At 39.8% G+C, this 14,297-nt stretch overlaps 1 protein-coding gene across 1 annotated transcript in view; it reads left to right on the top strand.

Annotated features, from left to right (window-relative positions):
- The window catches only part of LOC127236395 (thrombospondin type-1 domain-containing protein 7B-like), a 274,945-nt gene that overhangs the window by 120,597 nt on the left and 140,051 nt on the right, over positions 1–14,297 (top strand). The window contains exon 2 of the mRNA XM_051204013.1: positions 2,930–3,103. Within this exon, the coding sequence (XP_051059970.1) occupies positions 2,965–3,103 (139 nt within the window). The 5' untranslated portion in view covers positions 2,930–2,964. The remainder of the gene's footprint in view (positions 1–2,929; positions 3,104–14,297) is intronic.

Below are 14,297 nucleotides of genomic sequence, written 5' to 3' on the forward strand. Positions count from 1 at the left end.
ATTAAATTCCATCTGACATGACACTTATTCAGATACCCTCATTGTATAATATTCAGCTCATTTGCTTTTGCCAAGGTATAGTTTTCACCCATGTAGGAGTCATGAAAAAGTTTGTTATTTTAGGAAGCAACATAGTTTATTCTATTTTCTCAGCAGAGTAATTAGCACTGATGTCTTATTACAAATATCCAGACAAGTCTTCTATCAAATCTACATTATACAATAAATTTGTGTGTATGTTTGTAGAAAATATATTGTTTTAAATAATAGCCTAGATTTTTTGGAAGTGTCTATTGAAACAGAAGACCTAGGCAGATTTTAACACATCATGACACATCTAGGCTTGGTGGTCCATGTTTTTCAATCCCAGCTCTTGGGAAGTTGAGACCTGTGGCTGAATTCTGTCTCCTCTTACTCTCCAAGAGCCTTCCCAAAGCTCTCCCAAGTTCCACCAACAGATTGGGAGGGAGAACATATCTCCTAATGATGGTGTGTGTGAGTGTGTGTGTGTGTGTGTGGTATTCACCAGAGCAGGCAGTTAGAACATGTTCACATATATATGTTGCCCCAGACACTGACCACTGGAATTCTGGAAAAGAATTCACAGCCATAACAATCTACCAATTTCAAAGTGTTTCTACTTGAGAAAGGGATCTATTTTTCTGATTCACAAAAACATATCATATGATCCCGAAGTGGCTTTAGAAAAAAAAAAAACTGAATTTTGGTATCCATGATGCCCAAACTTTAGCAAAGGTACAGTTATGATGGATAATGTTTTTGGTTCTTTGCATCTAGGATGTGTGTTCGATTCGGATGCTAAGGACACAAGTTGCAGAGCTGAGTGTAGTAGTGCCTCTAAAAAGCCATGAAGTCTACTAATAGGCCATGCTTGACAATAAACAGAGAACAAGTGGAATCATTTATTTCAGCAAGAACTCTCCACTTTTACTCCTCTCAATACTAGTATGTGATACAGAAGTTGTCTTTTAAAATACTTTCTTCATCCTAGGATGGGGTCAGGCCACCAGAGAGCCAGGTACTCAAAGTTCATTGCTTGCCTATTTCTAGGATATGTTTTACTCATTTGTGCTTTGCCACTGTGTGCTTGGTATATGCTGTGAATGCCATGAGACTGTCTCAGATGCCACCTGATGTTGGTCAGTTCTATTTGATGATGTGGTATTCAGCATCAGAGCAATACCTCCTGATAAGGAAAAGAGGAGGTGTCCTGGTTTCATTAGCTGTGATTAAAAAAAAATACCCCAAGAATGAGCAACTTAGGGTAGAGAGGTTTATTTTAGCTCACAGTCCAGGCTAGAGTCCATTGCCCTATAACGGTTACAGTAGGAGCCTGAATTGAGTCATAACACAATCAGGGGCAGAAAGAAATGAATCCATGCATGCTTAATGCTTGCCTAATTGTTTCTACTCTAGTTTAATGGAGTCCAGATACTCAAAATAAGGATTTGTGTCACCCATATTCAGAATGGGTCTTCCATTAATCCAACAAGACAATCCTTCACAGATATGACAACAGACAAATCTGAAGCAGAGAATGCTGTATCGAGATGCTCTAGATAGTTAGAATTGGGTATCACAAGAGATGTCACATCTCTTTGTACTTGAGGACCTCAAAATTATAGCAGCTATTTCTTCCTCATTCATTGGTAGGATGCTTATAGTCAGAGTCACCACTGTTTTTAGTAACTTTATATATATATAAAATCTCTGATATACATCTCTATCATCTATGGATTTTTCAACTATGTATCTTCTATCTTCCTATCATCTATCTGCCATCTATCATCTATATACCTATCATATGTATGTGTTTGTGTGTATATATTTTTCATAATCAAATAATTAAGGTTATTTCCATTCTCTTCCACTCTAGGTGTAATATTCTATCTGAAACTGGGATTGTAGTGAATAGGTACATTAACATTTGTCTAGCATGCCTAAGCCCCTGAGTTCTGTGTCTATCATTGCAAAAAAAAATACCCAATAAACTAGTAAAATTACATCAGGTTTCATTTATTCAATAACATATTATTTGAATCTTCCTTTTCAAAGCTGTGCCTAAAGAGGTTTTGCATTCTTAGTGACAGGAGGTCCACTGTTGATGTGTTTGCATTTTATATTTTATTATCCTGTTTTGAGTTTTTCCTCTTACCTGCCATGTCCAACCCTCCACTGCATGTTTTCTGCCCTATCTTCCAGTTCTCAAATATCTCCTAATAGTTTTACTTATCTGTAGTTGCTGGAGCTGTTTCATCAGCTGCATAACCTTGACACCCAGCTTATCTAGCCCAATTCACTAGTGACTGATTATACGCACTAATCTTGGTTATTTGAAAGTTCTTTACTGTTTCAAATTTCCCTCCTGACATTCAAGGCCCTTTACAGTTTGGTCCCTAACCTGTATTCCAAATCTCATCTCTACCAGTTCCTCCCTCCCCTTCATGTCCTTCAAAGCAACTACCCACTTAATCACCAGTCCCTGAACACAAACATAACTAGCATTCAGTGCCTTATTCTCTCCGATGTGTCCTTATTGACTCCTTCAAGCCCTTATGGTTCCCGAAGGCTCTTCTCAGATATTGTCTTGTGTATTTCCCTCTGTTTTCTCTCAGCAATGGCCTCATCCTGAGTCATTTCACTCACCACCATTAGGGATGCTTGCTCCTCACTCTCTTTGGGTCTTAGTAGCGGATGCCAATTTCTTTTCTCAGTTGTTAGCCCCTCAAGGAATTTGTCTGAAAAGAAGGAAGCAAATATTTGAGAGAGCCTCCAAGCTTGATTACTTTCAAGAACAAAACAGGATGTAATGGGGCATTTGTCACATGGTCACAGGAAAGTCACTTGCAGTCAGAGTACGTCACGATGGCCAAACAGTGGCACTCACCTGTCTTTCTCTTGCTTTCAGGATTAGGCAAGTGAAGACACCCAGAAACCTGAAGAATGTTCCCAAGGAGTGATCTGGCTGTCACTCACTGGGTTCCGAGGAGCATGAGGAAGCTCTTTCTGGTGTTTTCTCTCCTGCTGTCCCAAACAGCTCATCTGGAAGGCAGAAAGGACAGTCAGTACATCTGGAAAACAGGTAAGATTATCCTGGCTGTTCAATTGTCTCACAGTCATTTGGGAGATTATTCCTGTCATATTTGTGGGATAGTGGGCAATGCCCAGACAGCAAAATTAGACTCTTTATTATATAGTTCACATTAAGTTTATTAAAGATTTGTTTTCATATTTATTTATTTATGTACGTATTTGTTATTTATGTGTGTGTGTGTCTATGTGTGTGTGTGTGTGTGTGTGTGTGTGTGTGTGTGTGTGTTCATGCCTGCAGAGGCTATAAGAAGGTACCATAATCCCTGGATCTTGAGTTACAGGTGATTGTGTGCTGATCCCATTGGTGGTGGGGACCAAACTTAGGTCCTCAGCAAAAGCAGCAACCACAGTTACCAGCTAAGCCATTTCCCCATCCCCTTAAATAAGATTTTCATTCCTGCAGTGACCCTTGTTATCCTTTAGAATTTTTGCGTTGCTACCAACTACAGTTATCCTTTCCACAGTTATGTCTACTTCTGTTTTGCCAACTTTTTCTCAACTGAGAAGCGAAATATGACATCTGAGTGGAGCTATCGCCTCAACTGAAAGGCTTTGGACCAGTTTTGTATGTCTTTCTTTCAAAGTTCAAACCAGTTAGTTAGCTCTTTATTGTTAAATATCCTCTAATACAGATCATTTACATGTGGGCTTGGGAGCATGAAGAATTACCCAATACAGCCTGGAGAGATGATGTATCGGTTAAGAGTCCCCTCTCCTATTCCATGTGGCTCATAACCAAATGCAACTCCAGCTCAAGGGCATCCAACACCTCTCTGACCTCCAGAGGCTCCAACATGCTCTCTCTCTCTCTCTCTCTCTCTCTCTCTCTCTCTCTCTCTCTCTCTCTCTCACACACACACACACACACACACACACACACACACTTTTAAAAAATCTTAAAAACAATTATCTAAACAACTTTGCTATGGGTAGTGACTGCAGAGTCTCCTTACTGTATTTAGAGACCCTTAGCTATCTTGTCTACAGTTTTTTATGCGTTTATGTGCAAGAATTGATTTCAGGCTTTCAAGCTTATACATAACTTAAACTCTCTAACTATATCCTTAATTTGCCTATGTAAAAGATTTGTTCATTTTCCTTTCCAACTATAATAACTTAATAGCTTAAATTATGAACCCCAAACATTGTATTGTTACTCTCATATGGCTCTTTGTATCTCTAATGCTTTCTTTGTTATGGATTTTAATTTTCTTCAAGTTTCGCAGTCACATCATTTACAACATTTATTACTGTTTCAAGAGTCCATTCTTGCAAGTATAGATAACTTATACACTTAATATCCTGGAAGGGGAATGTGGTGGTGGAGAAGATCTATGATCCTCACAGAGTTTTCATTTTGGTCCCATCATCTGTAAATTAAATAGACTGCGAACTTATTGTCACCATGGAAATATGTATAAAAGTGATATTCATAATATTTAAATGACTTTGCAAAAATGAAAGTGAATTATGTTTCAAAGTATATTAAGTAAAAAAAAAATCCCAGTTCCATTAGAGATACAGTCTGGAGAAAACTTAATTGCATTAAAACCTCTATAAATTAATTTAATTGTGAGCTCCAACGCTACAGTATTGACTTGTGTTTTTTTTTTCCCCCACATGGTAGCATTGCCAAGCTTTGGAGATAGTTTTTAATTCAATATTGCATTTATGTAAAGGGGACTATACTGTTTAATCACAGAAGTCAAATGATTTTTGTGTATGCAGCGGGTATGTGTGTGATGGCCAGAGATCAGCTTAATTTGTTATTGTGCTAGGACACATTGGTTAGGGCAGGGTGAGTACTAGCACACTCCAGGAATCTTCCTATTTCTGCCTCAGCAATATTGGGATCGCAAATGTGTGCTGCTGTGCCTGGTCTTTCTGTCTTCTGGGGAATCAAACTCTTGACCTTGGCAAGCACTTCCAAAAATGAGCCATCTCATCAGTTCAAACTCTATGTAGCTACCTTCCTGTCTGATGTTCTCTGAGAAATGCAATTAAAATGGAAAGTAGCAAATCTGCAGCATTAATGAGACGTGTTAGGAAAATGAGCTTATTTAGAAGAAAATTTATGTGTGTGTTTTCTAAAAGTAAGCAATTGAATTTCTAGAGAGGGAAATCTTTCCAGAAGACATAGGCATTGTTCAAAATAAACACCCAAGTGAATATGCTATTTTTTTTCTGCAGTGACTACTCCTCCTCTCTTTCTAAGCCAGTGTTCTCAACCTTCATGATGCTGTGATTCTTTAGTACAGTTCCTTGTGTTATGCTGATCCTCAATCGTAAAATTATTTTCATTGCTACTTTATAATTGTAAGTTTGCTACTGTTATGAATTGTAACATAAATCTCTGTGTTTTGTGATGATCTTAGGTGAAAGGGTTGTTCAACCCCGAAAGATGTTGAGACCCACAGATTGAGAACCACTATTCTAAAGTAAAGTATTAGTACATGACCATTGACTTGAAAAGCAGAAAATCGTCAACAGTGAAAAATCAAAAGCAAATCTCTAGACCATATAACCCACACCCATCTCTTTTGTACCTTAAAAAAAAGTCCTTGCTTGTGTAAACCGAATCTTTACAGTTTTTGAAGGTAGCTGTCATCATATCATGAGTTCTTGATGGATATTACATATTAGGTTTCACATGCTAGACTCATCTCTTAAAAGTTGTGTAGTATTCTTTTGTGTTCTTGTTTAATTGCTTGACATCTCAGTGGTTTCTATTTTTTGCTATTGTACATAATGCTGATGTGGATAAAGTATTATTTTAAAGATAAGCAATAAGTTATTTTGAGAAGTTATCACATTCTGTGGAACAATTTGGGGTAAAAGACTTTAAAGTTTCCTTTAACACTTTTGTTTCTTTTTGTTTCTGATATGCCCATGTGCTTGCAGGCAGGAGCCCACGAGTGCATGCGTGTACACACACACACACACACACACACACACACACACATGCACACACATGCACGTACGTGCACACACACTCACACAGGCACGCTCTCACACACATATGCACACACATGCGCACTCACACAGGCATGCTCTCACACACACATATGCACACACACACATATGCACACACACATGCACATACATTTATTAGATTTCATATGAAATTATTTACATTTTTATGGTATGTTATCAGATCTATAAACACAGATGAATACAGGTCCGATGTAACCTGGAATCTGAACAAATTTTTCTGGAGACACGGGTAAATATATATTTACACTAGAAACCTGGAAATCATCTTTCTGGTTTATACTGTATGCTATCCACTTAAAGTCCCTGCTAATCTTCACTGCTTTTCTCCCTAATCAAAAGGTTAAATGTCAGTTAACTTCCTCTAAGTGAGAGGCAGGTCTGAGTAAGTTTTGGCTTTGGAAACACTCAAATGATGATAGGGAAGGTTATGCTATGTTGTTAAGGATCACTGCACTAAGGGAGCATGTTTAAGCTGCAAGTTGTCGAGTGGCCAATATGCCAACACTTCCCAGCACCTGGCTTCACCATAAGGACATCCCATCTGTATTCAGGGTCAGACAGTCCATTACCCACGCCTGAGAAAGGAGGACCCTCCATCAGGAGAGTCAGATACAAATTGAACTTGCTTATCATTTTTACTTACATCTGTAGCTATTTGTAAGCACCTGCTTTGTTAGTGTGTGGGGGGGGTGGAGGTGGGGACCAAAGTCTCTGAAGCCATAAGAAGTATTTACTTCATACATTCTTGGTTGTGGTTTTGAGGAGTGTGTTCATTTCATTAATATTTGCTGAGTCCTTTATTCTGGGCATTGTTGCCAGGGTGCAACATACATACAAAAATGAGAATGAACCAGATTCTCAGTTCTTAGAAGCAGCAGTTAGAAAATATGTGGTATTTGGACTGCAGAAGTGGCAAGAAGCAGAGCATGGCAGCGTGGTGGGGGAGAGACCGGGAGTCTGAGTAGCCTGTTTCTGGACCACTTGATGGAGGAAGCAGTCCTGTGTAAAAGACCCAGGGATAGTGAAGGCAACAGCCATGGGTATGAGAGAAAGCAGGCATGGATGGCAAGCGTGGGTTACCGAAGCACGAACACAGGATGCTGCTGTTTAAGCCCTAGGAAGGAGCTGGATATGATAGTGTTCACTGTTAATCCTAGCACTCAGGAGACAAAGACAGGTGGATCTCTGTGAGTTCAAGGTCAGATTGATCTACACAGTGAGTCTGTGTAGCTCTGGCCAGCAAAGGAGACATCCAAACTCAAACAAACAAATCAAAACCAGGTAGGTCCAGGGAGGAGACCAACATGTTGGAGCAGACAACACTGGGGTCTGTGTGTGTGTGTGTGAGGGTGTGTGTGACAGGAATGCATGATGTGAATGCAGCAGGTCCATGTCAGCCTCGGCCCCATCTGTCACAGCTGAGACTCTGGATCAGACAGAAAGATGTTGAAGTTCATAGAAGCATGCCATGAGCTGAAATTCTCTCCGGTAAGATTTGAATGAAATCACTGTGGGAAGATATAGAAAAAGGCAAGACAGAGAGACTGGTTAGGTGGTGCTAATTACAAAGTGTGAGTCCAGCAGCTTGGACCAAGGTCATAGAACTGAGGCTGGTATGGAGAGGTTGAACTAAAGATACAGGTAAGAGCAGACTTAAGTACATACGACACATTGAGGGCAGAGGTGTCTATTGCGGTAAATAAGGATCAGGATAAACAAATAGGCCGAATAGATGTTTATTCAGGGAGAAATAACTTACAACCTAGACAGATGAACACCAGGAAATTCAACCCGATCCTCTCCTGTCCGAGTCACGCCAGCAAGAGAGCGCCTTCCTGGCCCCCTCCGACCTCCTTCCTCAGGTCCTCTCCGCCCATCGCTCCACCCCCCAATGGGCGTGGTCAGTGCTACAGAAGGACTACCTCACTACAGGTGTCCAGGGGCAGATATATTTAAGAACAGACAGATTTGTTTAATCACCAAGTAGGATTTCATCGATGCCTACATCCAGGGATACAGCAAAACATTCTAAAGTGATCAAGGTAGCACCCACCCCTGAACAAAATATCAGGTCTTCAAACTATCTTTGGGAACTGGGTTGAAAAGCCTGGCTTAAGGTAACACCACCGGAGTGGTGTCTTAGTTTTCTGTTGCCATGGCAAAACAACCTGATCATTTAATTGGGGTTCATGGTTCCAGAGGGTTAGACTACATGACTCTCATGGTGGGGAAGAATGGCAATAGGCAGGCAGGCAGGCAGGCAGGCAGGCCCAGCGAGGGAGGGAGGCAGGCAGGCAGGCAGTAATAGTAGCTGAGAACTTACATTGGTCCAGAGATGTAAGGCACAGAGAAAGAGCACCAAATGATAATGACATGATCTTTTGAAACCCCAAAGCCCACCGTCAGTGACACATCTTCTCCAAATACTTCCACCAACTGGAGGCCAAGCATTGAAATGTATGAGCCTATGGGGGCTGGTCTCACTAACACCACCACAGGCAGAAAGGAGAAACAGGAACAGAGTGAAGAGAGTAAGTTCTATGGGTGAGATGACTCAAAGAAACTTTGCCACCTTAGTGCTCGCCACTAAGCCTGATGACTTGAGTTCAAACTAAAGGACCCACATGACAGAAGGAAGGAAACAACTAAATAACCAGCCCATGTTAATTGTCCTCTCTTCTCCACGTGTGAGTTGTGGTACCTCTGTCTCTCTCCCTAACACACACACACACACACACACACACACACACACACAAAAAATAAATAAATAAATAAAACGTTAAGAGGAAAATTAAGTCATTTCTTTTGTGCTGTAGAGTGTCCTCTGAGATGCTTAGCATCTGCCACATTCATGCTTTGACCTTGTATGAAACTCATATCCTGGCATCGACAGCAAAGTTGGATATGCACAATCTGAGCACAGGAGAGAGTTGGTGGATATGCACCAGCAAAGAGGTTGGAATTAAGCGTAGCTTTAGAAATGCAGATATGCACTCAGAATTTGTGATCCCGAATATGTAGAGAATAACATTTTGATTACATCCTTCGGGAGCCAAATGACATTAAAAAATCACGGTGCTAAAATGCACGTAACATAAACTTTACCATTTTAACAGCTTTAAAGGTGTAAAATTCAGTGAGATTTAGCACACTTGCAGAGAACCGGAGCCTTCATGGATACCTTGTTCCAGAACATTTTCATTAGCCAAAAATCACATTTTACAAGTGAGCTTATAAAAAGACAGGAAAACAAATTTGGTTCTTGATAATAAAATTTGAAAGAAAAAAAAAGAACCCAAGTTCTGTAGTTATTTCTTCATGATCATGTTTAAAAATTGTTAGCTTTTATCAACATGTAATGAGCCCTTTGGTAGTGTAAAATAAATCATACTAGCATAATAGGAAGAACAATGTGCTCTTTCTGCAGGGAGGCACCCCCCAATCCTGAGCATCTCACAGGGGAGTTATTTCACTACTCTAAGCCTCCATTATTGATCTTAAAATGAGGACATCAACATTTTGTGTGATAATTTTGAAAAGTAAAATGAAATATTGAAATATATATTGAAAACTGGCTACTCAGTGTTAGCCACGGTTGTATCTTTCTCTGTCTCTTTTTTTTTGAACAATGTGTTTATGTTTGTGTGATGGTATAGACTAGTTCTGGAGTCATAGTTGGCTATAAGCCACTTGACCTGAGTGTTAGGAACCAAACTGGGGTGTTGTGTACTCTTAACCACTGAGCTCCCATTTCCATCATTATCGTATAACAATTTCATCTATGTTTCTGTGTTTTAAAGTTTTATGTACTTTACTTCTTTAATCATACAAAATAAAGATTGACATTTACACGTATTTTATTAAGAAATGATTTTACTGATTTTAGTTATACATTTGTCTTTATGTTAGACTTTCAGAAAGTTTTAATTTCAGCAGCACTTAAATGATAAATGTGAGGATGATGACCTCCATTCTTTGAGCAAGCTAAATAAAACAGGGTTATTCAATTGGAATAAAAATACATTATGTCAATGGCATTGCAAAAGAATAAAGGATCTTATCTATGTTCACCGTTAACCATAGCTTAAATAATATTTTCAGCACTACAATATTATAAGGAAAATTACATTACATATATATTGCACACATACATCCTAAACTTCAAGAGTCTTAGAGCAAACAAAATGCTCTTAGACGAGAGATTTTGTTTTAATATCTGTTAGAAATCCATAAAATATTTCCTCTGGGAATTAGACTAAGTTCAAATCATTCTAATCACTTCTGTGGACATTGCATCATTCAAGGGGCATGTATTTTAACAGACACTTGGTGGTGGTATTCCTATAATATCAGACAGCCTTGGCATATACAGCATGAATTTGACAGTTAAAAGTTATAATTATTTGTCCTTAAAGACCTCAAGCACTAATTTTATAATGTTCTTAAGAGATGAAAAAAAATCTATATTATGTAACAAAACAAATTATTCTATTTCTTTATAAATAGAAGTGCAGATTCATGACAACAGGAGATTTTTCTGTTTTGATGTAGCTCAGCTAACTGGATCACACATAACTAATTGTTGCACTTGCTCTCTTCTACCTTAAGTGAAATGAGGGATGTGTGTGTGTGTGTGTATGTGAGTCCGTATGCATGTGTATTTTGCTTTCACTTCATTTCAGTGTGATTCTGATAATGTTCTGTGAAGGAGTTTAAATAAGAGTTTAACTCATATTTAAAAGGAGACAGTACACAAGCCTGGGAAGGCAGAGGCAGGTGGATTTCTGTGAGGTCGAGGCCAGACTCCTCTACAGAGAAAGTTCCAGGACAGGCTCCAAAGCTACACAGAAAAAAAAAAAAAAAAAAAAAAAAAAAACTTGTCTCAAAAACCAAACAAAACAAAACAAAAATAAAATAAAAAATGAGACAAATTAGAGATGCATGGCCTTAAAGTGTAGCTGGATTTCTCAGCATGGGGGGGGGCGCTTTGAGTACCTCGATGCCCAAATGTAGTCCATAGATATAGTTGGTCTGTCTCAATTCTTTCCAGAAAAATATACCTAATATTTACCTCTATGTTTCTGTGTCTGCCTTCTTCCTTGCCTCCCACTTTCTTCCTCATCTCTTTCTCTCTCCCTCCCCCCTCCCATCTCTGCCCTCCTGGGGACCCCTCTGCGTAGTTCACTAAGCTAGTTCAGCCAGTGGCTATCTTCTATGCAGATTCCCTCTTCCCAGCCACACTGCACTGCACTCCATTGTTCACTCTTTAGCTCTTCCTGGATGAATGCTTCTAAGATGTGGAACTCTTATTTCTCTTTGCTTGCCTACTTACTCAGTTTTTTCCCCGGTATCATAAATGAAACCTTTAGACAATCAGTTGTTCTCTGTTTTGATCAGTTCTTGACGTTCATGGCCAGGACTTCTAAACTGATGAGCTGGCATTGTTACTGGAGATGGGTCCTTACAAGTCCAAAATCAGTCATAATTAAAGCTTTTTACCCCGGGACTGTGTCATTGAAAGTGACATCTAAGGGATAGCAATAGAGATGTTCCCAAATAAACTGTCTTGGAAACCATGGCTTCTCATTTATCTCTTGTATGAAGATCACACAGCTTGTGGTCCCTACTGACTGCAACTCTGCAGGTATGTTTACTCAGCCAAGTATGTTTTTATTTTGTCTTAAGAACTTCATCTTTCTCTGTTTATTTGAGACACACCAGGGGTTTCATATAAGTGACACAGAGATTATAAGCATGTCCCAATTCTCTGTTGCTATATAAATTCACCCAAAGATAGCAGCTTAAAACAATAGTGTTAATTTTGTTCACACATTGAAGTTCTGTTTGGCTAGTGTTCTGGATAGATGTCCAGGACCTGGGTTATCTGGAAGGATTGCCTACCACCTAGCCTGTAAAGACTCAGGTAGCTGTGTTTAGGACAGCTGGGGATCTTTAGTATCTCTGTTCCCTGTGTGATCTCTTCATACAGAATCTTCTAGAAAGGGAGGATTATAACATTAACGCTGCAGGCTGCCAGGCAAATCTCCACAGAGAAATATAAAGAAATATAAAGCCTCAAAGTTAAGCTTTCTCACCTTTACTATGATCCATCACTGACAAATGTCTCTAAGAAGCCTGCACTCCATTTCTTGATAAAAATGGCAAGGTATTCTGAGGTGTGTGTTTGTGTGTGTGTGTGTGTGTGTGTGTGTGTGTGTGTGTGTGCGCGTGTGTGAGTGTGTATGTATGTGTGAGTGTGTGTGTGTGTGTGTGTGTGTGTGTGTGTGTCTGTGTGTGTGGTGCACATGTTGGTTTTCACACACTTGAAGGCCAGAGGATAATTCAGCTGATTGTCCTAAGCCATTGTCCACTTAGCCAATTATTTTTTATAATTAATAGAAGGGTCAGTGGGCTCTGGGGATCCTCCTGTCTCTGTCCTCAGCACTGAGATGGCAAGCATATGTTACCACAGGTGACTGTTTTTGTCTGTCTGTTGTTTGTTTCGTCCCTTGGGTTCTAGGGACCAAACTCAGATCCTTGAGCACTGAGATGCCTTTACAGCTCCTCAGACAAGCATTTAAACCATCTTTATCCACAACTTCTTGTTCTCATTAGTTAGTGAAATGGGACACCAGCTGGTTCTCCTCAACACAATGAGTGGCCCTTTAAGCAGGCTTTGTCAAAGGGCTACTTGATGTCTCCTGAAACAAATCCTCCTTACACAGGACTCCTAGGAAAGGGCAGGAGGAGAGGCCCCTTAGAAAGACTTCAGCCTTAGTCCCCCCTTCTCCTTCTGGGGTCATCCAATCCTTATCTTCTATTTTGTTGGCTTAGCTCAGGAATGCTCTCTCGAGGAGATGAATTTTGCTCTTTTTCTGCAGAGATTGGACAAAGGAAAGAGGAGAGGGTCAAGAGATCAACTCATTCCATTTATAGACTTGTAATTGGTGTTCATTTTGAGACATGTATAATTCTTCTATAGCGCCTCTAATCCCCAAGCATTCGTGGGTTCTGTAAATATAAATTCACATTTGAGGGTCAGAGTTCTTTTCTGTGGATACTTGGTCTCTAGCTTTCTTCCCCATGCCTCCTATTTGCCACTTCCTGGGTCCATCTTTTTCTATGGTGAGTTCCCTTACTATACTATACTAGTGTTGAGTGGAGCAGGAAATTAGTGGAGCAGGAAAAGGGCTTAGAAGCATACATATCTCAAGTTCCTCATTGGGCTGATGGTCTGGAATGCAAAGCAGTTAAAATAGGTTAATCTTATGGTAACTGATTCAGTTATCCACTTGGAGCTTTTATTCCACAAATATTCCAGTAGTTAAATAAGCTGGCCAATAATCCTCGCCCAACTAAAACCAACTAAACAATAATAACTACAACAAACCTGGGGTTGGGAGGTAGTATAGTCCCAGGATCTGCTTGACAACCCAGGTGTGGTTACATATGTCATCTTAGCCCTAAGGAGGTAGAGATAGTGGTGTCCCTGGGTCTTGCTGTCTTGTCAGATAAGCTTAATTGGTGAATTTCAGGCCAGTGAGAGAGACTGTCTAAAAATACAAGGATGCATGGTTACTGAGGAACAACACCATAAGTTGACATCTGGTCTTCTCCTGTGGGCATACATGTGCATGTGTGTGTATGTATGTGTGTGCGCGCACACACACACACATACCAGCATGCATGCATACACATGTCCATATTCAAACACTGATACTCCACAACTTATTAACAATTCAGTTACAGTCTGTGCATATGCCATATTGAGTTGTTGGAGTGGTGACTAATAAAACAAAATGTTCCTTCCTGGTGGTCATATTATCAGGGGAGTAATTCCTGCAAGACTCCTGGAAGTGGCAATTTTAGAAATAGAGGCTCTTCTGTGAAGTAAACAAGAGGCAAAATTCAAAACAAGTCAGACATCAAAGTAAGTCTGTGGCATGATTAAAGACTATATATACAGCAGTAATGTGCTTGCTTGAAGCAAGCTTATTGAATGTTCATCTTTTAATAGGACTTAGCAAGTGAAGCACTTGATTGGAATACAGATCCCCCAATCTCTTAAATGCTGAGTAGGCATGGTAGCCAACCTATGATTCCAGCACTCAGAGAGAAAGGACATCCTGGAACAAGTTGGCTAGCTATACTAGCCCCAGGAGCATGCTTTGGGTTCAACAGAGACACTT

Source organism: Phodopus roborovskii, unplaced genomic scaffold (assembly GCF_943737965.1).
Source record: "Phodopus roborovskii unplaced genomic scaffold, PHOROB, whole genome shotgun sequence".
NCBI classification, from domain to species: Eukaryota; Metazoa; Chordata; class Mammalia; order Rodentia; family Cricetidae; genus Phodopus; species Phodopus roborovskii.